Source organism: Lithobates pipiens, unplaced genomic scaffold (genome assembly GCF_037356315.1).
Source record: "Lithobates pipiens isolate NorthernLeopardFrog02 unplaced genomic scaffold, aLitPip1_a1.2 Scaffold_16, whole genome shotgun sequence".
Taxonomy (NCBI): domain Eukaryota; kingdom Metazoa; phylum Chordata; class Amphibia; order Anura; family Ranidae; genus Lithobates; species Lithobates pipiens.
This window is the reverse complement of record NW_027507748.1, coordinates 279917330-279945208: the sequence shown is the minus strand read 5'-3', so window position 1 is coordinate 279945208 and position 27879 is coordinate 279917330. Positions and strand designations below refer to the sequence as shown.

General features: G+C 44.8%; 1 protein-coding gene across 2 annotated transcripts in view; it reads right to left on the bottom strand.

The window, feature by feature from the left end:
- Positions 1 to 3110: 3110 nt before the first annotated feature.
- Positions 3111 to 27879, bottom strand: part of CFAP276 (cilia and flagella associated protein 276) — a 92724-nt gene continuing 67955 nt past the window's right edge. For both annotated transcript variants that reach the window (XM_077481499.1, XM_077481498.1), the window contains exons 2-5: positions 27628 to 27738; positions 23782 to 23897; positions 11542 to 11657; positions 3111 to 3246 (exon numbers count right to left, since the gene is read on the bottom strand). In XM_077481499.1, coding sequence (XP_077337625.1) covers positions 3176 to 3246; positions 11542 to 11657; positions 23782 to 23897; positions 27628 to 27738 — 414 coding nt within the window. In that variant the 3' untranslated portion in view covers positions 3111 to 3175. The remainder of the gene's footprint in view (positions 3247 to 11541; positions 11658 to 23781; positions 23898 to 27627; positions 27739 to 27879) is intronic.

The following is a 27879-nucleotide window of genomic DNA, read 5'->3' as shown; positions in this document are numbered from 1 at the left end:
ACAGATGGTGGCGGATGTTCCTTGGCGGCTGCCGATGAGGGAGGACCTTCTGTCGCAAGGTCCAGTAATTCATCCTGCTTTACCATCGCTGGGTTTAATGGCACGGCTGTTGAAAGCCAGGTGCTAAGGGACCAAGGACTGTCGGCTTCGGTAATCTCCACTATGCTGAGGGCGCGGAAGTCCTCTTCTCTGAAGATTTATCATCATACGTGGCAGGCCAAAATCTCCATGTGTGAGGAGATGGGGGTGGCGTCCACGTACATATTCAGTTTCCAGGATCCTTCCGTTTTTGCAGCGAGGAGTGGATCAGAAACTTGCATTAAGCACCATTAAGGGACAGTTGTTAGCTTTGGCTGTCTTTTTTCAACGACCTTTGGCGACTCACTCATTGGTGAGTAGATTTGTTCAGGGGGTTTGACATGTGGCCCCTCCGGTTCGACCACCTGTGCCTCCCATGGGATTTGAATCTGGTGCTCTCCGTGCTTCAAAAACCGAAAACATTAGGGAGATTCCCTTATTGACACTCTCTCAGAAAGTAGTCTTTCTAGTGGCTATTACATCTGCAAGGTGGGTTTCTGAGTTGGCGGCCTTGTCATGCAAGTCTCCCTACTTGATCCTCTACAAGGATAAGGCGGTGCTGCACCCGCAACCTTCATTTCTTCCAAAGGTTGTTTCGGCCTTTCATCTAATTGAGGACATTGTGCTTTTGTCCTTATGTCCTCGGCCGTCGCATCCCAAAGAGGTTGCTTTGCATTCTTTGGACGTGGTCCGGGCTCTGCGAGTGTATCTGCCTGCTACAGCTCCTTTTTGGATGTCGGACATTTCTCGGTGGATCAGACAGATTGCGGTTCAGGCTTATGCCATAAGGGGGTGGGTGCCCCCCTTTCTACCATTCTACCAGGGCAATTATTGCCTCCTGGGCTTTCCAACATCAAGCGTCCATGGTCGTCTGTTCACACTTTCACTAAATTTTACAAAGTTGATGTGAGCGCATCTTCGGAGGCATGCTTCGGCTGCAAAGGTTTTGCAGGTGGCTGTTTAAGGTTGCAACTTCTCTGTTGAGTTATTTTTGTTATGGGTGGAGTTTATTTTCTTTCTGTTCCCACCCCTTGTTTTTAACACTGCTTGGGAACGTCCCTAAGGTCAAGATTAAAGGTGCTGTGTCTGTCAATGAATTAAAGAGAAAATAGGATCTTTGTACTCACCGTAAAGTCCTTTTTTCTGAAGTTCAATGAAAGACACAGCACCCACCCCTCCTATTTATGTTTGTACTGCTTTTTGACGAATTGAGCTGCTGGTAGCAGAGCGAGGGATTATAGCCAGTAGGACTGCCTTCTGGGCGGTACTGTACAGCTTTGGTGTTTTTATGTGTTCTGCCTAGTCCTCTCCTAAAGGTGGCGATATAAACCTAAGGTCAAGATTAAAGGTGCTGTGTCCGTCAATGAACTTCAGATAAAAGGATTTTACGATGAGTACAAAAATCCTATTTTTACACTGATGCACTTAAAAAGATGGTATGTGTTTTGCAAAAACACATAATAACATTGACAAGTTTTTGATGCATTTGCTGTATTCCTGACTCCCAGCGTGCAACTGTTATGCCTCGTACACACAATCGAAATTCTCGTCGGAAAAAGCTCTGATGGTTTTCCCGGCGGCATTCTGAAGGAATTTGGCTCAAGCTGTCTTGCCAACACACGGTCACATCAAATTCCGATCATTTATAACGCAGTGACGTACAACACATACGACGTGACTAGAAAAAGGAAGTTCAATAGCCAGTAGCCAATAGCTTCTGTCTCCTAGTTGAATCTGAGCATGCGTGATTTTTGGCGTGTCGGAATTGCATACACACGATTGGAATTGCCGATAGAAAGTTTTTGCGTCGGGAAAATTGAGAACATGCTATCAATTTTTGGCTGGCGGAAATTCGGACAGTTAAATTCCGATGGAGCATACACGCAGTCGCATTTTACGATGAAAAGCTCTCATCGGTCTTTTTCTGGCCGGAATTCCGATCGTGTGTACGTGGCATTAGAGTTGGAAATGTGACTCAAAAGCACACCATGGGTATGTTTCTCATAGAAATCAATGGGAGGTGCTCTTTTGAAAAGGGCACCAAAAATCCAACATGCAGGAATATTCAAAACGCAGTTCAGCAATGTGAACAATTTAAAGGGTATTATTAGGAATTATTTTCATGCGCTTTTGTTGCACAGATGTGTTTTAGCATAGCAAAAGCACACCAGTGTGAAAGTGGCCTAAGAATGGGAAGAGATAAGTGGGGATTAACTGAAATTCCTTGAAGATGGGTGGACCAGCATAGCCTGTTGTGAATGAAAGTGCTGCACTGCATTTTACCGCCTCATACTGCCATAACAATATTTGCTATTTTGTTTAAATATACTCAGAACAGTATTCTAGAAAGGTCAGTCCATTTCATAGAAAGTCCTAGACGGCACCTACTGACCAGCATGGTGTGTACTACAGTGAAAAAACTAGGCTCACAGAGCAGCAAAGAGCCCCAATAAATACGTTTGAACGTAGAACATGTTAAATAGTAACCCTTGAACTCTAGCTGACCACATAACGCATGTGTGCAGCTGCAAGGAGGGGGGCTTTAACACCTACATGCCTCATATGCATCCATGGTGGCTGAGGCTTCTGTGCGAAGGCCGGCCATAGACAGTTCAGCAGGGACTAGCCAAGATTTAAAACCATCTACGAGCAGGCTAATTGTACCCAAATTGATCGATCAATTGACTTGAGTACAACCACCATGCTGGATTTTTAGATGCGATTATTGCCAGTGGCTATAGCTGCTAGCAGTATAATTCCTGTGTTCTCCCAGCAGGGATGGCTCCCCTTGCCACCCACATCGGGAGAACACAATAGCTCCTTGGGAGGGATTCCTCCATTAACAGGGACTCTGTTGATTGGGGATATCAAGTGATTTTCTTTCCTGCAACCTGGCTGGCTTAAGAGTGTGCCCCCAGCACAGTGATCTCGAGCTGTCACTGACCCCTCCCAGTCCCTAATTATGATTGGGAGTCTGTGGGATGGGCTTGGCGAATGGACTGTGTAATTAGAGAAATCACTAATCCATGCACTTGCTTATTAGGGTTTATTTCTGAACCATAACGCCAATATTTCACTGAACAGGAAAGCGTTCAAGTCAGATACTGTAGTATCCACCATCTTGTTTCCGAGAGTAGCCTGGATTCGTTGCAGCTGAGTGATGACTTACTAAGAGTGAAAAAAAGAAAAAAGTGAGTGTTTAACACATTATAAATGACCATGTTTCAGACAATGAAATCTTATGCTTTAGCTTTCTTCTGAACATCTTAAAAAAATTAAATAAAAACCTAAACCAGCCCTGAAAGCTAAACTGTGGGTACTGAAGTTTAACCCAGTTATTACCTTGTAAAACTAGCATGATCGCTATACTGCAGAGGGGCCCAGCAGGCAGGTCCATCCACTGCAGGATGCCTGCAGAGACCTACTGCACAGGGGCTGGAAACAAGACCAGTCACCCTGCCCAAGGGAAGAGCAGCACTGACTGGACTTTATTACAGGAAGCTTCTACACAAAGAAAAGGTTTAAGGGAAATAAATACACAAAGGACTTTAAAAATTAGCAACATGCTATTTTTTTATTTTTCATGGCTATGTAGGCGCACAGGATGTAAACCATGGTATTTGTTTTAGTAAGGCCCCTTTCACACGGAGCGGATCAGTAATGATCCGCCCGTGATGATCTGCTCGCTCAGCGGGGATCGCTCCGTTGTCTCCGCTGAGCCGGTGGCGGACAGGGCGGTCTCCGCATACTGTGCAGGGACCGCCCTGTCAGCTCTCTGCTCTCCTCTATGGGGGATCGGAGGAACATGGACCGTCTGTCAGTGTTCATCCGATCCGCTCTGCAGACGGATAGAAAAATAGGATTTTCCTCCGTCTGCAGAATCGGACAGTAGCAGACACCCGCTATCCCATAGGAATGCATGTATGTCCGTAGTTCATCCGCAAATGGATGGATGAAATACGGACATAATGTCCGCATGTGTGAAAGGGGCCTTATGGAAAACCTCCCTTCTGAGAGACGATAATCCTGAATCTGCAGATTCATAAATTTGCTTACTGGACTAATGTGTGACTGTTTCCAGCAAAGCACCTCTGATCATGCAGATGAATGTAATAACCTGCATTCCTATGGACAATCTGATACACTGTGCTTTAATTATATGCAGTATGTATTATAGTGTGTTTACTACTCAAGTCAGTTTTGGTCATGGGAATGTACACACATCAATTTTTTTTCAAGCAGCTATCCACCAAGTCCTAGCTGATCATGTGGTAGCAGCACATTGCATACAATCATGCAGGTACAGAGCTGTAGGCTACATTCACATGGGCAATTAGTGCACACGGCAAATTCCTGCAGCTGGAATGACAGCTGTGTGCAAAGAGCTGTGTCTGTTCAGCCCATACAGTGCAATCACAGACTGATGGCGTCAGCAGCTATCCATGACTGTTTACAGAGGCAGTGATTACCTTCAGTGATTGAGGCTCAACACATTGGGGTTGATTTCCTAAAGCCAAATCCACTTTGCAATACAAGTGCACTTGGAAGTGCAGTCACTGTAGGTCTGAGGGGAAGCTCCTGCTGATTTTATCATCCAATCATATACAAGCACAAATGCTGTTTTTTTAAATTTTCCTTGCATGTCCCCATCATATCTACTGCAATTATAGTGCAATGTGGATTTGCCTTTAGTAAATAAACTCCATAGTGCATCAAGCCACGATCACTTCTCTCTAACCACAGGTAATTGCTGGTAAATATTCAGGGATAGATGCGCCATGAGCCTGTGATTGCATTGTATGGGCCGAGCTCTTAGCACACACTCATTTCTACCACCATTCCAGCCCATGTGAGCATAGCTTTAATGGTCATATCAAAAGTTGAATGGGGAACAAATATGATCTCCGCAATGTTGTCTGTGTATAAATTGCTGGTGTCAGATGGGCTGGTTTGAAGATTTCTGCAATTTTCACATGCAGAAGTCTTTATTTATTTATTTTTTTTACTCAGGATGGTGTAAAAGCAAAATACAGCCAGTGAGTGGTAGTTCAGTTACAACCCTTACAAGTGTAGGTCTTTAGATCTTTATTCACATAGGCTTTTCAGCAGTACGTAAGGAAATGAGAGCGCTGAGTCAACATCGGAAGAAGAACAGAGGGAGAAGACAGCGGAGAAGACCCAGCAAAAGAGTGAGCCGATAGCGGAGAAGACCCAGCAGAAGCAGAAGACAGGGGACAGAGGGAGAAGAACCAGAGAGGGTTAGAAGACAGCGGAGAAGACCTGGAGAGGGGAGAAGAGCCGGCAGAGGCAGAAGACATCAACAGAGGAGGCAGAAAAGCCAGAGAGGGGAGAAGAGATTGGAAGAGAAGACGGAGCTGCCTTAATAAATTACTTAAAAAAATATGTGTAATGTGTTTTATTTTGTAGACTTTTTTTCTTCAGGTGAATGGGTAGGGGTACAATGTGCTCCACACTCATTCACATAGGTTGGGGGGCTGGGATCTGGGGGCCCCCTTGTTAAAAGGTGCTTCCAGATTCCGATAAGCCCCATACCCGCAGACCCTGACAACCAACAGCCAGGGTTGTCGGGAAGAGGCCCTCATCACCATGGGGACAAGGTGCTTTGTGGCAGGGGGGCGGGGGCCAAAGCACCCACCCCCCATGTTGAGGGCATGCGGTATGGTACTGTTCAGGAGGGGGGCCATTCGCTCATCCCCACCCCCTTCCTGACCTGCCAGGCTGTTTGTTCGGATAAGGGTCTGGTATGGATTTCGGGGGGACCCCCACGCCGTGTTTTTTTTCTTTTCTTTAATTTGGTGTGGAGTTCCCCTTCAAGATCAGAGCACAAGTCGCATGCCAAAGTCGGATCAGTCAAGACTTTAGTGATATTCAATGGGCTGAAGTAGGATCAAAGTAGTGCAGGGAGCATCTTCAAAGTCGGAACAACTTGTGGCTTAGCTTGTAGGCTAAGCTATGATGACGTCACTCCTGTAGCACGGAGCTCTGACGGGATGGCATGAATATGCCATCCCTTCAGAATGCATGCGCCGGGGATGTCACCAGTTGCAGAAACAGACAATATCTCCTAAACGGTGCACGTTTAGAAAATATTCTTTGTACCTACCTAGCTTTATTATAAGCTTACTTGCAGGTACAAATGTACCAGAGGTGTTTAAAATTAAATCCAACATTTTTAGATGGGGACATATGGGGAATATACAATGGCTACAAAAAGTCTACACACCCCTGATAAAATTAGTTTTCTGTGATTTAAAAAATGAGACAAAGATAAATAATTTTTACAACTTTTTCCACCTGTAATGTGACCTATAAACTGTACAACTCAATTGAAAAACAAATTGAAATCTTTTAACGGGGGGGGGGGAGTAAAAATAAATAAATAAATAATGTGGTTGCATAAATGTGCACACTCTCTTATAACTGGGGATGTAGCTGTGTTCAGAATTAAGCAATCACATTCAAACTCTTGTTAAATAGGAGTCAGTACACACCTGCCATCATTTACAGTGCCTCTTATTAACCCCAAATAAAGTTCATCTGTTCTAGTAGGTCTTTCCTGACATTTTCTTAGTTACATCCTACAGCAAAAGCCATGGTCCGCAGAGAGCTTCCAAAGCATCAGAGGGATCTCCTTGTTAAAAGGCATCAGTCAGGAGAAGGGTACAAAAGAATGTCCAAAGCAATAGATATACCATGGAACACAGTGAAGACAGTCATCATCAAGTGGAGAAAATATGACACAACAATGACATTATCAAGAATGGGTTAATCCCACCTCTCATACCTCTTAGGACCCCACACCCATACATTTTTGCATCTAGACAGAGACCGTGTTCCGTAACTTAGCCTACTCCAGCAAAATGGGAGGGAACTCCTGCTGCCATGGAGTCCATCAGAAAAGGAAAATTACAGTAAGTATTTGATATAAATTTTCCGTTTTCCTGACAGACTCCATTGCAGTCTACGTATGGGAAATAACCAGCAATTTCCGACCCGGGTGTGTATGGCTAGTTAAATAAAAAAAGGTTTAATTGGCACAGTCAACAGATAAGACATGCAAACTAAAATTAACTGAAGATAAAGAAGCTGGCTCTACGCAATACTGCGCCATAAATGTGACCATGAGGTCGATTTACAAATCACTTCTGGGGATACATGACGGGAAGCTGCCCACGAAGTAGAAACACTCCTGGTATAGTGCGCAGTCACTGCCTCTGGAGGAGCCAGACCCTTAGCCATATAAGCCCCTTGGATGGCCTGAACAATCTAAGCTGTGATGGTTCTGGAGGAAGCACTCAATCCTCTGTTTTTTCCATGGAAGTAAATGAATAAATGATCCGACTACCGAAAAGAAGCTGTGGCTTCCAAATATTGTCTTAAAACTTCTCCAACATCAAGAGGATGAATACTAGAGGTTTCAGTCGACCGAAAAGTTGGAAGAACAATCTCTTGATTCTCGTGGAATACAGATGCTACTTTAGAATTTGATCCTAACATGGGAATCAAGACTACTCGATCAAAGAAGAAAGTAAGGAATGGCTCCTTGAATCCTAGAGAGCTAATCTCGGAGACCCTTTTAGCCGATGTTATGGCTACCAGGAAAATGGCTTTTAGAGAAAGGTCTTTAATAGATAATTGGTCCACATGTTGAAATTCTCCTCTTGAAAAGAAATCTAGGACAAGAGGAAGATCCCACTTGGAAAATCTCGGCTTTCTTTTAGGTCTGAGTCTCATTGCTCCTTTGAAAAAATGTCTAGTAAGAGGGTGTCTAGCCCAGGATACACCTCGGAAGGCAGAGATTGCGGAAACCTAAACCCGTAAATAACTCACTGATAAGGACAGATCCAGGTCTGTTTGTAGAAAGCCCAAAATATCCTTTATCTTTGGATCATTACAGGAACCATCAGTGGTGGAGACATAATCTGCAAACTTTGGCCAAAATCTTTGGTAAACTCTGTTAGTGCCCGCTCTTATGACATTTAGTAATGTAGCAATCTCTGTACTTGGACAATCTATCGTTTGCAGCCTTCCCCTCTCAACCACCAAACCATCAGATGGAGATGGGATGGGCATGGGTGAAGAGACTTTCCCTGCAGCAGGAGATCTGGTCTGGAAGGGAGAGGAACTGGATCCTGGTAACTGAGCTGTATCAGGAGGGGAAACCATGGCCTGTTGGGCCAATACGGAACAATTGCCTGAGCCTCGATAGAAACCGGAGAATGACCAGAACTGGGGAAAGGCATTAAGCCTTGTGGAATCTCCACTGGTCCGTCAAGGCATCCACTCTGAAAGCCTGGGGACAACAATATTTTGTGTAATATTTCCTCAGTTTGAAGTTGCAAGGGGATGAAAATAGATCTACCTCCAGCATCATTCCCAGAAACAGGAACCAGTTGAAAACTTCGATGTGGATAGACCATTCGTTGTTGTCCAGGGAGACCCTTGAAAGGAAGTCTGCCTGGACATTTTGAATTCCGGGAAGATAAACCACTGTAAGATTTGACAAGTTCGCCTGGGCCCAGGACATGATCGGACTTACTTCCTTCAGTAAGGAAAGACTGCGGGTGCTCCCCTGTCTCTTGATATATGACACTGTGGTCGTATTGTCTAGCCTTAGGAGAACTTAGGCTCCTGATGTCAAGTGGAGAAATGCTTGTAGGAGCACGGAAGGCAGCTCTGAGCTCCAGAACATTTGAGACTACACCTTGGGATGGGAAATTCCATTTTCCTTGGGCTACCTCTGTCAGACAGAGAGCGCCCCAACCTCTATTGCTGGCATCTGTTGTCACCATGATCCAGGAGACAGGTGCTATGGAATGACAATTGAGATTTTTCAGCTGCGGCCACCAGAGAAGACTCTCCCACATGGAAGGGGTTATCCAGACAAGAGGGTCTCGAGACTCTGCATCCCACTGTTGGAGAAAGCCCTTCTGAAAGGGCCACATCTTCCATAGTGCCCATTTCACCATGGGAGCTGTGGCTACCATGGTGCGATTATCTTGAGACATTGTGAGGCTCTGAGAAGGGATGATGACATTGCGAGATGAATTCTGTCCCAGATCAACTGGAATATTCTCTAGAGGCAAGGAGAATTGGGCTCTGAGGAATATCAGAGACTGTGTTGGGTCTAGATGACTTTTTTCACTGTTCAACAGCCAACCAAACTCTCTTAGAGATGACCTGATCCCAATGTGACAACAGTTACTCCTTGTCTTGTGAAAGCAGGAGTAGATTGTCCAGATAGTGGTGCAACTGGATACCTCTGACCCTGATCAATGCCACGTCAGCCAGTAAGAGCTTTGAAAATACCAGAGGCAATGTTGTAAGCCCGAACGAGAGACATGTAAATTGAAGATGTCTTTGGTCTACTGCAAATCTGAAATACTTCTGGAATTCTCTCGCAATCGGTACATGAAAATAGGCATCTTTCAGGTCTATTGAGACAAGCCAGCCTCACCCAGGAAGGCCGGCGCCATCTTCAGCTTGTGTACCGGTGAGTTCTTAACCAACTTTTCAGAAACGTTTCCTAAAGTTGCACCCACATCATCTGTCCAGGACTCCATAGCTTTGGACAATGCCGCAAGAACCAGGGCCAGTTTACAAGCCATTCCTGCAGTGATATAGATGCACTTAAGATCAGTATCGATCTTACTTTCTAAACCATCCTTGAAAGAAACTGTATCTTCTAGAGGGAGTGTGACATGTCTCGCCAACCTCATCAGGGCCGCATCAATGAGGGGAGCTGACTCCAGATGCTTTACCTCCTCACCCTTAAATGGGTACATCTTTGCTACTTTGGAAGGGGATGTTTGAACGTTCTTTCTCAAAATGCTTGAAGTACTTCCTCTGCTTAGAGGGTGCCGCTACTGGCTCTTCCCATCTCAATGCATCCTTAACCACTCTGATCAACTGTGGAACCAGGTAAAAATCAAACCCTGCGCCAGAATCATTCACCTCTGCTTCGCTGCCCGAAGATCCACTTAAAGAAAGACAACGTCGAGAGGGACCTGGAATCTCAGGGTCAACCGCATCAGTGATTAGAGCTGGCACAGAAGGATTGAATGTACGGTCGGAATTTGTTTTATTCAGAGATTCTTGAATCCCTGTTCTGACTAGAGCTTCCATTTGCTGGTCTCCTGCTCCTCTTTCCTTTACAGGCCGGGAGTAACATAACATAAGAGCTCTACATCTCCAGCAAACTTTTTTTTCAGAGCAACTGGAATGGCGGTGAGACTGGTGTCCAGATCCAGACCTTGACCTTTCTGTGTGGGGTCTGGAGGATGACCAAGGACGTCTAGAACTTGACGTTGAATGGTGGCGTTGTGACCTAGACCGGTCATTATCTTCACGTGCCGACAAATGAAGTTCAAAGCTGAGGGGAAAGAAAAACGGGTACCCTGCCCAACATACTAACCCAAGCAAACAGGCAGAAGGAAAAGAAATTCCATCCTACCTGCGCGGTGTAAGGATTGGCCACTGAGGGGGGCGCTGATACATCCATAGCAGCAGATTCAAAAAGACTGCAAACAATTAAAAGCAATGAGCAAGCGGATCTAAAAAAAAAAATAACTTAACACAGTCAATGGATAAGTAGCATAAACCCCTACCTTAAATGTCCAGAGATACGAGCAAGGGGAAGCAGCTTTCTGAGCCTTAAAAGCAACCCAGAGAATAGCTGATTCTGACAGCTATTTAACTCTGCTGCCTGTTGATGACATCATCACACCCTCAGTGCTGTCCTACACTGCTCTATGGCGCTCGCGCGCATGCGCGACCGCATGAACCAAGCCTCGATATGAATTGAGACTTCGCAGCTGTGCAGTTAGGACGAGAAGCGGCAGACTGGAATGCAGATGCGTCCCAGCCACCATGGCCCAGCAACCACAGCTACAAAGGACAAACAAAACACACATATACAGCTGCCATGTAAGAGAGAATGCATATACATTACCACCCTGGCACGAATGCGATCCGCCCTGGCTCGGGAGCTATAAGAACACTCACTGCACGACCGGGCAGCTGAGAAGGGGGCCTCCCACTAATAGCTGGGACGTTTGGCCATGTTGCCGTTTGCCAGCCAATGGCTGGTTAGTTAGATCTTCAAGGCATCACTTATATTCACCCGTGTCCATCCTGCTAATAGCTGGGAAGCTGGACTCCAGAAAGGACACTCACCATCATGTGCAAAACCACCAGGACCGGATCGACAACTCCTTCAGGTAAGACTACACCTTGGTCCTGGGAGGAGGACAAAAAATAACATGGTCTCTGTCTAGATGCAAAGATTTATGTCGGTGGGGTCCTATGAGGTATGAGAGGCGGGATTAACCCATACGTAGGCTGCTATGAAGTCTGTCAGGAAACACATTATAACAGGGGTGTGTAGATTTTTCATAACCACTGTACAGTATGTGCCTTGTGATAGAAGCTTGTGTTACTTACTGATGGCTCCATCAATGCTGTGCACACTTATCTTCTGTTGACACACTGAATGTCTAAACCCTGATTTTTCCTCCTGAGAAGTGGATAATTCTTTGATCCTGTTCTTCAATATCCTTCTGCAAGACATTAACACAATACCTTCTTTTCAAATACACATACATGTATGTTCACATTACGGACATCATATTCAAGCTCCCAGCATAAACGCAGGTATGCATATATGTGGCCCCACATGTAAGGACCCACTTCTGTAAAACTGCATAAATATGTGTACAGTCAGCGGAAAGGGGTTAACCTAGAATCTAATCAACCAATATTAAAGCATATCTAAACACAAAAACAAACATTTTGTATATTACAGTTCATCAGTTCTTAGCTGTGGTGGCTGCATTTGTTTTCTTTTTCAGGCTCTTTTACCTTTATTTTAACTAGTGATCCTGTCAGTTACATACTTTCCTGTTTTTTCACATCCACACTCACTTCTCCACTGTATCTATGAAAGGAACCATGGTTATCACACGGGCTAAACTTCCAACATGTCTGCCATTGTTCATCTCCATGACATGGTAAATTAATGAGACTAGTAGATTACACAGTGCTGCAAGTGCAGAGCCTATCGCTCCTAGTGTTCTCAAACTTAATAAATATTAACTATGTATATACATTTTCTAAACCATCAAACAACAATTGAAATTATTCATCCACAATGGAGATTATAACAATTATAATTTGCAATAAACAAATTAAACTGTGCATATCAAAACTGTGCATATCATAAAAAAAAAAAAAGTTCAATCTGAAGCAATACCTTATCTTCCAAGACCATGTCCTTGGAAATAATGTAAAGAAAAGAGGAGGAAACTGCGCTTGTGTGTCCAAAATAGACAATGAGTAAATAGAAAATTGTATTAACTCTTTGGGCTGCAACCACACTGAGATATTTATCATAATACCAAAACATATATAAATGATTTGTTGCGCTACACATCATTTATTAATGTCTTGGAAATAAAGTATCCAGTGCAAAACAGTTTCCAATTACTCCTCTGTGTCCTCTACCAATTGTGTGAACTACTCACCACTGTGCACATCCTAGATATGCACTTACCAGATGGTATTGACCACTTGGCTCTTAAGTTTTAACAAAATTCGCATTTTAGCTGTATCTACTCTAGCTTTACTCTTTTTTTTTGTGCAGGCTCTCCTTTCAGCAGTAACTCAGGAAAAATAAGGGAGAAGAGGCTCGCATGACGTTAAACCTTTCAAAACTGTTCTAAAAAGAACTCACATTTCCATGTACTACATACAGCACTGTTTGACAAACAGCTTATTGGATGCTGCTATCTCAGAAGGTGGGGTCACTAATATTATTCGGTTAACATGTTTAGTCAAAAAATGAATTTCTCACGAATGAGGTCTGTCATCTAGGCAATGTTATATACGAAAATAAAGGCTTCTTCCTATCACAATTACCCCTCAGTCTTCCAACATAATTTGATACCGTGAAAAAAACCTTACAATCATTTGAAATATATCGTTTTTATATAAAAAATAATATACCTTCCACTATATTTATGGTTATAAAAAAATAAAATAAAAAATTTACCTCTACTTGATGTGGATAATAATCTGAGGATACTAAACCTCTAAATCTTAGGCTCCATTCACACTTAGGTGATTTGAATTGCCGCAATTCTGCCCACAATTCCAGAGTGGTGGCAAAAAGCAGGATGCATTTGCGATGCCATAATTTCCTAATGCCACCCTAAATGCGGTGAAAGTATGCCACGGTTGCAATCATGGCAAAATCGCAACAAGCAAAGCTCATTACTCAAAAAGGAGCAAGAGTTTCTGTTAGGCGACAGAGTCGCAATTTGCTTCCATTGCAGTGCAATTTATTACAACTGTGACAAAATCGCACCACAATTGGGGGGCCATTAAGAAGTAATGGCATCGCAAACACGCCCTGCGTTTTGCCGCGATTTGGAATTGCGGGCAGAATTGCAGCAATTTTGCTTGCGATTCAAATCACCTAGGTGTGAATGGAGCCTTACAAATACCACAATTTTTTAACTAAACATTATTGTAACTATATCCAAAAATATTTCATAAATACAATATAGCAACTCCACCAAAAACTGATTGATCCATTTAATTATTTTGCACTAGACCATTCAATGCTAAATTCAACTTTCCTTCTTTTGGGTCTTCCTACCCCACCACATCCTCTTTGGCGTCTTCTTCTCCAATTTGCCCATTGTGGTGGTCTTCAAGATGGGGGAGCTCTAGATGAAGGCTTCTGTATGGTGGTTATTTAGCTTTGACAAAATCAGTAGTTTACACAAGTTTGTTGATGCTGACTTTTAGGGTCACAGGAAGTGACCAGGAAACTGCATTTCTTGAAAGATCAACAATAGTTTTCTGTGCTTGCTGAAAATAGCCTTAGCTTGAAAAGTAAAACAGATTGCAGCCACCATATCTACAGACTGGTAAACTAAAATATATTACGTTTTTGCTATTGGGTTAATTTAATATATAGATAATCAAGATGTAAGTATACTAAAATCAGCCTGTTAGGGCTCATGCATGGGAAGTACAATACCTAAATTAACTGGAACCCCTGATGATGTGCATGCGCACGAAACACGTAGAGCGGATCCTTACATGCTGATGCCACACTGCTGCATTTTATTTTTGGGACCGGCCATTTCTGTGGGTTTGGTCATTTAAATGTTCTTATATTTGGATGTATATCCTCTAATTTTAAATGTACAGTATACTACTATTTTACACTAATTTACTACACTATATACTTCTCCTCAGTCTCAGTGTGGGGAGCACCCTTTGACCTGGTTTGAGCCACCAGAAGACTGTGGGTAATTTTTTCTGATGTTATGCCATTTTCCATGGAACATTGCTGGAATCCTCAAAGGGTTGTTCTAATGACATGCCATTTGCCAATGTCATTCTAGTAAGTGTGCATTGGTGAAAGGGACTGCACTGGAAGCAGCTTTCTGCATGGAAGCACCTTTAGTGTATTGGAGAATACAGACTGCTCAAAAAAATATACTATTTATAAAATATATTTTATAAAATATACCTTATATTAAAAATATACCCCGAAAATCAAAGTGAAAAAATTATGCAGCAGGCTTGTCCATTTTGCTGAAATTGCATTGCAGCAACTCAAAATGGTACTCAGTAGTTTGTATAGCCCCCACGTGCTTATCTGCATGCCTGACAATGGGGCATGCTCCTAATGAAATGGGGATGGTGTCCTGGGGTATTTCTTCCCAGATTTGGACCAGTGCATCACTGAGCCCCTGAACAGCCTCTGAACAGACTGAGGTGCATCCTGGCGGTGTCAGATGGATGAAACATAATGTCCCAGAGGTGCTCTATTGGATTTAGGTCAAGAGAGAGTGGGGGCCATTCAATTGTATCAATTCCTTCATCCTCTAGGAACTGGCTGCATACTCTCGCCATATGAGGCCGGGCATTGTTGTGCACCAGGATGAACCCAGGATCCACTGCACATGCTTGGGTTTGACAATTGGTCCAAGGATTTCATTCCAATACCTAATGGCAGTCAGGGTGCCATTGTCTAGCCTGTAGAGGTCTGTGCATCCCTCCATGGATTTGCCTTCCTAGACCATCAAACCAGTCATGTGGAACGATGTTACAGGCAGCATAACATTCTCCACGGGTTCTCCAGACCCTTTTATGACTGTCACATGTGCTCAGGGTGAACCTGCTCTCATCTGTGAAAAGCACAGGATGCCTGTGACAGACCTGCCAATTCTGATGTTCAATGAGAAATGCCAATGAAGCCCCCCCATGCTGGGCAGTGAGAACAGGGCCCAGTAGAGGATTTCGGCCCTTAGGCCACCCTCATGAAGTCTGTTTTTGATTGTTTGGTCAGAGTCAGTCACAGCAGTGGCCTGCCGGAGGTCATTTTATAGGGCTCTGGCAGTGCTCTTCCTGTTTCTTCTTGCACAAAGGAGCAGATACCAGTCCTCCTGATGGGTTAAGGACCTTCTACAGCCCTGTCCAGCTCTCCTAAAGTAATGGACTGTCTTCCGAGATCTCGTCTATGCTCTTGAGACCGTGCTGGGTGACACAGCAAATCTTCTGGCAATGGCACGTATCGATGTGGCAGGGCCGGAATTCCCACAAGGCCACCAAAGCCAGGCATCGGGGCGGCAGTGGTGCAGGGGCGGCACCGCTCCTGCAGCGACTTCTCAGCTTTCATGGCCGCCCCCCACACTAACATCATTCAGAGCTCTGTATGAGCAGGGCAGGGATGAGGATAAACAAGCGCCGGTGTTATGACTAGAAAGGAGAGCAGGGGGTGGATTCTATGTGGGCAGCTGTGGGAGGAGCGTCTTCTCCCCCAGGCAGCAAGACACAGTGTGGAGTGGAGATCAAGAATCTAGCTCCAGCGCTCCACAGCCTCTGGCATCCTGTCACAGTGATACAGTGAAAGCGTGGAAAGCCAGCTAGCTTGTGCAGGAGTCCGGCTGTGTTCTGTCTCCACTGTCCTCTTAATCTCTCCCTCACTGCACTGCTTGTCCAATCCAATACTCCGCCTTCCATTTGTGCCCACCCACACTCCAGTCACATGCATGCAATGCACTGTACTGTGCTGTAAGGGGAGTTCTGTTTTCAAACAATAGCTGCCATACCCCTGAGGGAGACCAGCCTGAATGGGAGAGCATAATTGGTGAGTGAGACCCCCAGAATAACCCCCCTCTCTGTTCCCACCCCTTTGTGCTATGCACCTTCTTCCTCCCCCACTCTTCCTCATGATCATCACCTTCTCTCTCTCCCCCCTAGGCTAGAGCCTAGCCTGCCTGTATACCGTCCTAGCCTGCTTGTATACTGTCCTAGCCTACCAGTATACCTGTATATAGAGGGGGGTGTATTTGGAGGTGATAGAGGGATGTATACAAAAATGATAGAGGGGTGTATATAGAGACGATAGAGGGGTGTACATAGAGATGATAGAGGGATGTAAATAGAGGGGTTTAGATAGAGGGGTGTATATAGAGATGATAGAGGGGGGAGTATATAGAGATTATAGAGGGGTGTATATAGAGATGATAGAGGGGGGAGTATATAGAGATGATAGAGGGGGGGAGTATATAGTGGAGATATGTTTTTAATTGATCCATTGTAGCAGTCATTAATAAAGGACGAGAATGGTGGTGTGCGTGAGGGGGAGGGGGGCAGCATTGAAGGACCCAGCCTTGGGGTGGCAAAGGGAGTAAATCCGGGCCTACCTGGAGGAGTTGGACTGCCTGTGCAATCTCTATAGGGTCCAGGTATCACCTCATGCTACCAGTAGTGACACTGACCCTAGCCAAATGCAAAACTAGTGAAAAGAGGAGTAGGGAAAAAAAATGTCAGTGGCCTCCATCTGTAAAACAATTCCTGTTTTGTATGTAATCTCATTGTTGCCCATCTAGTGCACCTGCTGTTAATTTCATTAACACCAAAAGCAGCTGGAACTGATTAGTGTATTTTCATGTAGAGCATATTACTACTTGTGAATATACTTTTATTTGATGATTTTCATATCTTTTGGACACCTATTTGGGACTACTATAAGGTCACATATTGTATTTATGAAATCTTGTTTTATATATATTTATGTGACATTGTGCCAGGAACCATAAACCAGATGGAGACAGAAAATGCAGTTAAATTCACACCTTTTAATATAGTGGTAAAAATGGTACATATAGTAAAACGTAGTCAAAACATAGCCAGGGTTCAGTAATCAAAGCGGGTAGTCAGTGCAAGCCAGCAAATCAGAAAGCCAGAGATCAGCATAGTCAGATACAGCAAACAGGATCAGAAACCAGAAGGGACGTCAGCCAGGAAAGTCTTTAACAGGAACACAGCAGAGAATCTTCAGATATGTTAACCAAGGCGAAGGCATGGGAGAAATGAACTCAGGCATTTAAAATAGCTAGTAGGGGCTGGCTGACAAGTAGGAAATGATGACCAGGAGAGGCACTGTGTTACGATGAGTGCTGGCAATTAACCGACAGCTGAGTACTGAGAAGGGAGGGATGAGCCCAGCCCTGACAGTACACCCTCCTCGATGACCCCTCCCCCTCGGAAGGCCACCAGGTTTGAGGGAAAACGTCTATGGAACGCACAGAGGAGGACAGAGGCATGTACGTCCAAGGATGATACCCAAGAGTGCTCCTCCAGACCATACCCTTTCCAATGAACCAGGTACTGTATGTGCCCAAGGAACCTATGGGAGTCAACGATTGATTGATTCCTCATGGTCCTCAACCTGAACCGGGTGAGGATGTGGTACCGAGTTGGTGAAGCGGTTGCACACAAATACATTAGGATTATGCAAGATCTCAGTTCTCCACTCTTCTTTTTCACAAAGAAGAAGCCAGCACCAGCAGGAGATGAGGATTTGCAGATGAACCGTTGAGAAAGTGTGTCAGCAACATAGTCCTCCATGGCTGAGACCGACAAAGGGTAAACCCAGTCACGAGGTGTCATGGCACTAGATTGAAGGTCAATTGTGCAATCATACGTCCAGTGTGGAGGCAAACTACTGACTTGACTGTTGTCAAAAACATCGCCAAATTCACAGTACTCCTTTGGCAGGGAGGTGAGTGAACAGGTAACAAGGCCTTGGCCACTTTCCAAAAACATGTCTTACTGCATTGTGGCAAACAGGAAAGAACCTCAGCCCAAAGCCAATCAAAAGAGGGGTTGTGCCTCTGTAACCAAGGATAACCAATAACCACCCAGTAATGGGGTTAGGAAATAACTTGAAATTGGCTTATCTCATGGTGAAGGGCCCCTACGGCCATGGTCAATGGAGCAGTCTCATGAGTCACATGGGCAGGCTGTAGAGGTCTCCCATCAATAGAATCAATGGCAAGTGGAGTGGCATAAAGCTGCAGCAGAACCGAGTGCTTAGACACAATCTATGAACATGCCTGCAGCCCCGGAGTTGATTAGAGCCTGTGTCTCAATGGATGACTTAGACCAAGAAAGGGTAACTGGAACAAAAGGCTTATCCTTCAGGATAAGGGGGGACATAACAAAGCCACCTAAGATCTGTCCCCTACAGGACCTCAGGTGTAAGTGTTTTCCGGACGGGTAGGACAGTACTTCAACAAGTGACCTGCCTGGCTACAATAAAGGCAAGATCTCTCCCTCCTCTTAAAGGCCCTCTCCTCCGGAGAGAGACCTGTGAAGGCTAACTGCATGGGTTCTACTTCACTGGTAGACTTGGTACCAGGAGGCCTGGGAAGTGAGGGAGGTAAGGGTGGGACTGCAAAGCTCGGAGATAAACATATAGGAGGCTTCCGCAAGCACTCCTTAAAGGAATGTCTCTCTCTGAGTCTGGAGTCAATCAGAATGGCAAACATGATCAATTTCTCCAGATCTGTAGGTATGTCTCGGGCTGCTATCTCATCTTTGATGTTATCTGAAAGACCATAAGAAAAAGCAGCCACGAGGGCTTCAGATTTTCAAGCGACCTCTGCTGCCATAGTACAGAATTCTCGTACTCTGTTTGATGGATATTAGGCTCTTGGCAGCAGAAGTGGAGAAAGAAGGAACATCAAATACCCTTTTAAAAGGAAGCCACAAACTCTGAGTAACTAAGGACAATGGGTTTTTGCGCCTCCCATAGAGGGTTTGCCCAAGCCAAGGCTCTATCAGAAAGCAAAGAAATGATTAAGCCTACTTTACTTCTGTCTGTGGGGAAGGCCTGGGGCAGCATCTCAAAGTATATCCCAACCTGGTTGAGAAACCCTCTGCATTGAACTGGACCGGCCCCAAATCGCGGGGGAAGCAGAGTGGAGCCATACATACCTCTCACAGAGGTAATTTTCGAGGTGGTCCATTCCTCATCCTACCCGAAGCAGCGGTTTAGGACGTAGACTCTCCAGGGTCGGTGTGCACCGGGTCCAACCCCACACCTAAACCCTTAAAACACGGAGTTTGCCGAAAAAATTACGGGGGTCAGGTGGGGCACGGAGGTCTCCTGTTCGATAGGCATACATTCTGTATTGATCCAGAGAAGGTAAATTACGAGGGATACCCCTAAGAGTACATGCAATAGGGGTGAAGAGTTATACAATGTGTTCTATCGTTAACATACCTTGCTGTGTCTTATGTATCACCGCCTGATATACCCTGTTAAATAAAGAATTTACAAAAAAATATTCGAGGCGGATGCCTGTACAGAGACTGGAGCAGCAGCAGGCACAGCCTGCCCCACCTGTTGTACCGGAATAGCCACAGTGAATGGATCCGGGTGAGCAGTGCGAATCAGGAGCATCTATAACACCATGACAAACTGATCCATGCAGTGATCCCGCTCATTCAATGTGGAAAAAAGACCATCACTAGGTGGATTGCCTATACCTTGGCCTACTGCCAGGAACCATGAACCAGACAGACAGAAAATGCAGTAAAAATCACACCTTTTAATATAGTGGTAAAAATGGTACAAATAGTAAACATAGTCAAAACATAGCTAGGGTTCAGTAATCAAAGCGGGTAGTCAGGGCAAGCCAGCAAATCAGGAAGCCAGAGATCAGCATAGTCGGAGACAGCAAACAGGATCAGAAACCAGAAGGGACATCAGCCAAGTCTTTAACAGGAACACAGCATAAACTCTTCCAATATGTTGACCAAGGCCAAGGCATGGGAGAAAGGAACCAGGCAGTTTAAATAGCCAGAAAGGGCTGGCTGACAAGCAGGGCATTATCACCAGCTGAGGCACTGTGGAACTATGAGTGCTGGCAATTAACCGACAGCTGAGCACTGAGAAGGGAGGGCTGAGCCCAGCCCTGACACCTTGTTTATATATGGCACTTTATAAACTGATATATTGTAGCACTGCACTTTTTTACTATAAATTTACATTTAAGGTCAGTCACCTTTGTGCTAGCAGCATTATCTCTAAAGTGCTCACTGTGTTTTTATTTGTTTGAACAGGAAGTACAATACACTGCTTTCAGATCCATAATTTATCCGGATCTGACCACAACACTATGCTATGGGCCCATTTAGACAGCTCCATTTTAATCTGCAGCATTTAGCTGTGTAAACCAAATCAAGAAAGATTTGCTTTTGCGGTCCAGGCCATTTTTTAGGGCTGTACTCGTGTAAACGTTTGTGCTACTGTTGACACGTGCACAACATAAATGAACCCTATGTGCTACTACACAATGAATTCAGGGCTGAGATGTAAACATCAACATGACGGTACTGCTGAATTACCTTAGCCTTCAGTCATTCCGCATCTGCGCCGTTGCTGCTGAATATATACTATTGAGGTTAAGGCCTCATTTACACCACAACGCATCCATTAACCACTTCAGCCCAGGAAGATTTCCCCCCCTTCCTGACCAGAGCACTTTTTGCGATTTGGCGCTGTGCTGCTTTAACTGAAAATTGCGAGGTCGTGCGACGTTGCACCCAAACAGAATTGACGTCCTTTTTTCCCCACAAATAGAGCTTTCTTTTTGTGTTATTTGATCACCTCTAACATTTTTATTTTTTGCGCTATAAACAAAAAAAAAGCGTCATTTTTGAAAAAAAAACGCTATATTTTTTACTTTTTGCTATAATAAATATCCCCCAGCGCATCTGGTGTGAATAAACCCTTTTCTTCCTCTCTCCCTATATCCCTCTGAGGCTGGGTTCACACCTATGCGAACTGGATGTGCATCCAATTCACATGACAGGAGATTGTGACTGGCGCTCTATGGATCCAGTTCATATCTCCAGGAACGCTGTGCATCTTTAGGCCCGTTTCAGGCAAAAATGTGTCCCCGATTCGTCCCTGAAATGGAGAACAGGTATGCCAGGTATGCACCGGGCCCCTGCTGCGAGCTGCATCCATGGGAGATTAATTTATGCAGCAGCAGTGCAGGTGCAGAATGATCTCAGCCTGACAAGGCCCAGGTCATTCTGTCTTGCTGCCGCACATTAATGCCTCATTCAGGGGGTGAGACAAAGATCAATAGTGGGTAATCAGCAGAACATATGCAAGAGCAGAATGCATGCAGGTCAACTCAGATGGATGTAAGCAGGTGTATGTCTGTATAAGTTCAGATACAGTAAGGATGCAGTACAGACAACCTCTGTGAGCTCCTGTACAGCCAGTGTTAATTTTGTCGACTTAAACGACTAAAACATTTTAGTCGAATAAATGAATATTATGTTACTAAAATAAGCCTAAAACTAAAACAATTGAGGTTACTAAAATATGACTAAAACTAACATGGAATTTTAGTCAAAAGACTAAAATGGGACTAAAACTAAAATGCCATTTTAGTCAAAAGACTAAGACTAAAACTAAATAGAAATTTGACTTTAAAATGAACACTGGTCTGTAGTGCATGTTCATGCCTCAATGTAATAATAAATACAATTTTTGATTTTTCATTCCAGCAGTATATAATGAGTTTGAAAATTGTAGAGAATTGTTAAATAATGCATTACAATTGAATTACACCCATTAGATTTTAGATGACTAAAATGATTTTTAGTTGCCTAAAATATACTGGAGATTTTAGTCGACTAAAACGTAGGACATTTTAGTCGACTAAAATGTACTGGAGATTTAGTCAACTAAATACGACTAAAACAATTGCAGAAGACTTAAATGGGACTAAAACGAAAATACCATTAAGACTAATGTCCTGTACACACGGTCGGACATTTCCGACAACAAAATCCATCGGATTTTTTTCAGACGGATTTTGTGCCAAACTTGTCTTGCATACACACTGTCGGACAAAGTTGTCGGAAAATCCAAACTCTCTTAACGAGATGACGTACAACACGTACGTCAGGACTATAAACGGGCCAGTAGCCAATAGCTGCGTTTTCTCAATTTATTTTGAGCATACGTGGCATTTTGTCCATCGGAATTGTCTACACACGATCGGAACTTAAACTATCGGATTTTGTTGTCAGAAAATTTTAGATCCTGCTCTCAAACATTGTGTGTCGGAAATTCCGACGGAAAAAGTCAGATGGAGCCCACATACGAACGGATTTTCCGGCAACACGATCCAATCGCACATCTTCTGATGGAAACTCCGACTGTGTGTAGAGTGCATTAGACTAAAACTAACTTGAAAGTACAGCTTTATCTTTGCTCTATGCACTGCATATGAAGTGTAGTGTCACTGTGTAGTGACAGGTGGCAGTGGCATCCTACCTTAGTGAAGCTGTAAAACAATATAAGGGATTGTGTAAATTGATATTTGGTTTTGTTGTTTGGAATGCAGTGTTTAACAATATTTCAATTTTATAGAGCAGAGTTCATTTGCATTTTATTGCAAAGGTGATCAGCTATGGCAGTCTCCATATTTCTCTCAGCTCAGATTTGCCTTAAAGCGGATCTTAACCAAAAAAAAAACAAAAACAAAAACAGCTTATAGTCTTTAGGTGAGATAACTACATTTGTTTTCTTTTATCAGGCTCTTTTTCTTTATATTAACTATTTTCACCTGGTAATTCTGCAAATACCACATGTTCTGTTTCTGGATGGCTATGCTCACTCTCCCACTGTATCTATGAAGGGAGACAAAGATTGTCACCCGGGGCTGGAAGATTAGATTGGTTTATGCTTTCAGGTCAGCTGGCATGAAGAGATAAGCACACTTGGCATTTTCTGTATTTGTAATCCTTCAGAGCATGATGAATTGGTCCTCTGCATCAAACCGAGAATTTAGGTTGAAACCTTTGCACAAGTATTAACTATTGGTAGTTTCTGTGGACAGATCTTCTTATGCCGCGTACACACGACTGGACTTTCCGGCAGACTAGGTCCGACGGTCTTCCCGACTGACTTTTCAGCGGAGTTCCGACGGACTTCCGAACGAAAGGACTTGGCCACACATGAACGGACTAAGTCCATTCGAAAGTCTGTTCGTTTTGAACGTGATGATGTAAGACAGGACTAAAAAAGGAAGTTCAATAGCCAGTAGCTTCCCTTGTGTCGTATTTGGTCTGTCCGACCAGCATACAGACGAACGGTTTTCCCGATAGGAATTTAGTCTGTCGGACAGTTTAAAACGTTCTATTTCTAGGTCTGTCTTTTTTTTTAAATGAAACCGATCGGATTAGCCCAAACACGATTGGATTGTCCGACGGACTGATTCGGCTGGACCTAGTCTACCGGAAAGTCGGGTCGTGTGTACGTGGCATTAGTTTTCATTTTTGACTCACCCATGGTTGTCTGTGAATGTCTCCACCTGGAATAGCGTTTCATTGCGGTTCTTCAAGAGGCCTTCATGGTGGTTGTACATGGACTTTAAATTGAAGTCTAAACTGTCAGCTGGAGACTATAAAACAGGAGTAAAACATGTTACTGAAAATATTTTTCTGTACTGTATGTGGCAATTATTTCATAGTTTTCCTCAGTGGGAAGGGTGGAATAGCTCATGTCTTTGTGTTTTTATAATGCATGGAATGTGGGCCTAACATCAAGTTTTAAAGTGAATCTATGGTCAAAATATCAAATCATGTATCAATTTCCATATTGTATTTCAATTATTTCTAGCCTACTGCTATTAACCACTTAAATACAGACACTTATACACCTTCCTGCCCAGACCAATTTTCAGCTTTCAGTGCTATCACACTTTGAATGACAATTGAGCGGTCTGTACTCAAATTATATTTTTATCATTTTTTTCCCACAAATAGAGCTTTATTTTGGTGGCATTTGATCACCACTGGGGTTTTTATTTTTTGCACTACAAAAAAAAAAAATTCTTTGTTTCTGTTACAAAACTTTGTATATAAGTAAGTTTCCTCCTTCACTGATGGGCATTAATAAGGCAGTACTGATTGGCACTGATGATGAGGGACTTATATGCAGCACTGATGGGAACTGATAAGCAGCACTAACGGGCACTGATAGGTGGCACTGATATGCAGCACTGATGGGCGGCACTGATGGGCACAGATAGGTGGCACTGGGCACTGATGGGTAGCACTGGTGGGCACTTATAGGCAGCACTGATGGGTGGCACTGATAGATGGCACAGTTCGGCAGCACTGATCGGGGGGCACTGGCAGGCATCACTGATGGGCACAGTGCCATCCCTATTGGACACTGATTGGCATACCTGGTGGTCATGGGTGGGTAATCCCTGGTGGTCCTGGGTGGGCATCCTCAGGGGGGGGCGCTGCACTGATAATCAATAAGGGCAGACCCCCCCCCCCCCATCAGGAGAGCAGTCGATGATCTCTCCTCTACTCGAGCCTGTCAGTGCGAGTGGAGGAAAAGTCAATATGCTCTTCCTGTTTGCAGTGTGATCAGCTGTGATTGGATACAGCTGATATCATGATAAAGAGCCTCCGTCAGAGGCTCTCTACCTCGATCGGGGATGCAGTGTGTCAGACTGACACACTGCCGATTGCCGCGCTGCGTGCCCCCGTGGGCACACGCATGGCGGCTTATCCTGCTGGATATCATATGACGTTCAGTCAGGATAACTGAAACACTCTGCACATGTCATATTGCTATATGTCAGGCGGGAAGTGGTTAAACTGAACGATCTTAAATTTAGCTTACTTTGCGAAAATCCCCACACATTTACTTTCTTGGACTCTGTAATACATATTCACTATGCCAGGGGTCTCCAAACATCCTAAACAAAGGGAAGGTTTACTATCCTTCAGACTTTAGGGGGGCTGGACTGGTGTCCAGTGGAAGTAAACAATCTTTTGGTGTCATTGGGAGGACTAGTGCCCCATTGTTAGTGTCAATGGATGGAATTCCACCCCATCGGTGTCAATGGATGGAATTCCGCCCCATCATTGTTGTCAGGGGGATGAATAGTGCCCCATCATTGGTGTCAATGGATGGAATTCTGCCCCATCGTTGGTGTCAGTGGAAGGAATTCTGCTCCATTGTTGGTGTCAGTGGAAGGAATTCTGCTCCATTGTTGGTGTCAGTGGATGAAATAGTGCCCCAAGGGCCATATAACGGCCTCATATGGCCCCCGGGCTGCAGTTTGGATACTGCTGCACTATGCCCTGTCAGTAGGCACTGCTGTGTCACACTCTTCACAGAGCCTGCCTTCTGAACTACAGATTACCCACAAGGCCACCGAGGCCAGGCCTCGGGGTGGCAGTGGTGCAGGGGCGGTGCCGCATGCAGGGCTGATCCTAGGCTGCTCGAGGTGCAGTGCTCCCGGGCACCAGAGAGGTGGGAGCGCTGAAGCGCCAGAGTGCTCCCTTCCCTCCTCCTCCTCCTCTTATTTGTTTGCAGAGGCGGCTCTCTCCGCTGCTGTGTTTTCTGCTCAAGCCCCTCCCCGCTCCCCGCCTGTCAGAAGGAGAGCAGCCGGGGATGAGATCGGAGGCAGAGCGGCTGGTCTCTGTGCGGAGCGAGACCAGCGTCAGTTGCGGGGTGTTCTGTGACAAGTTCTCCTCCTCTCTGTGTCTCTGCCTGCTGTGAACTGTTCTCCATCCAGGCGGCGCGGCTGCACACTGTTCTCTCCTCTCCAGCTGCCCCCCAGGTGTTTTTATGTACCACAATGCAGGGGAGGGGGGTCTGTACCAGTGGAGGGGGGTCTCTACCAATGGAGGGGGGTCTGTACTAATGGAGGGGGTGGTTTGTCCTGGGGGGTCTGTACTAATGGAGGGGGGTTTCCTGGGGGGTCTGTACTAATAGAGGGGGGTTTTCCTGGGGGCTCTGTACTAATGGAGGGGGGGGGGGTTTCCTGGGGGCTCTGTACTAATGGAGGGGGGGGGGTTTCCTGGGAGGTCTGTACTAATGGAGGGGGTGGTTTGTCCTGGGGGGGGGGTCTATACTAATGGAGGGATCTGTCCTAGGGGTCTGTACTAATGGAGGGGGGGGGGTTACTGGGAGGTCTGTACTAATGGAGAGGGTGGTTTGTCCTGGGGAGGTCTGTACTAATGGAGGGGATCTGTCCTGGGGGGTCTGTACTAATGGAGGGGATCTGTCCTGGGGGGGTCTGTACTAATGGACAGGATCTGTCCTGGGGGTCTGTACTAATGGAGAAGGGTTTCCCTGGGAGGTCTGTACTAACGGAGGGGGGTGGTTTGTCCTGGGGGGTCTGTACCAATGGAGGGGATCTGTCCTGGGGGGGTCTGTACTAAATGAGGGGGGTTTTCCTGGGAGGTCTGTACTAATGGAGGGGATCTGTCCTGGGGGTCTGTACTAATGGAGGGGATCTGTCCTGGGGGTCTGTACTACTGGAGGGAGAGAGAGAACCCCTCTGCCCTGTGCCACCAGAGGGAAAGCCACACAGATTAGCGCCATCCCTAGAGGAGAATGGAACAGAGTCATTGCAGGAATACAGATCTGGGTGCTACCCAGCGGAGTCGCCATGGGCAATTCAGAGTGAGCTGACTCCTGATCAGAGGAACCATTGCTGTATCGCTGGGTCAGATGAGAGGGCCGATCGGCCATTATCTACTAACGTCCATAAGAGCTGCAGTCTCTGGCCATCTCCTGTACTATGTCTGCAGTCTCTGACCATCTCCTGTCATATGTCTGCAGTCTCTGACCATCTCCTGTACTATGATTGCAGTCTCTGATTATCTCTTGTATCATAACTACAGTCTCTGACCATCTCTTGTATCATGTCTGCAGTCTCTGACCATCACCTCTACTATGATTGCATAAAGGATGAGAATCGTGGAGTGTGTGTGTGTGTGTGTGGGGTGGCGGCATTGAAGGACCTGGCCTTGGGGTGGCAAAGGGAGTAAATCCGGGCCTGGTAATACAGGAAGTTGTGGGAAGACATGGTTGGGAAATTGGCCGAATTCACCACATGTGAGGAGATTTTTCAGGTAAGCTTATATTGGATTGTCAGAAAAATACCCATTGTTTGTATTATTCTTCCAATGCTGATGTTATAAAATGTGCATGCTGTGATCATAGAACTCTTAATTGGGAATATATTTGTAAGTGCAGTATAGTACCCAAGAATGTACTGTGAGAAACGAAGGCCATTATGTTTGTGTCTACGAAGCTCTTAGATATTATTATTAAAGGTGCAATCTTTTTTGGTTTGCTAGTCATTATAGATTGCTTACCTCAGGATCATTGTAATAAGCAGACCGTCTTGCACTTGATAGGGTCGGAGTTGCATTAAGACGGTTCCAGGGATCTTCACGACTTGTTAAATTGAATGTTTTTTGGTAACTCTGAAATGTAAATATAAAACCACATAAAAGTTGTTTTCTCATACTAAAGTAAAGCCTACTTTTAATGTAACGTAAGTAAGTTTGCAATTTGCAAATTGAATGAAAGAAAAAAGGGTGATGATAAAAGGGGGGCCCTCTTCC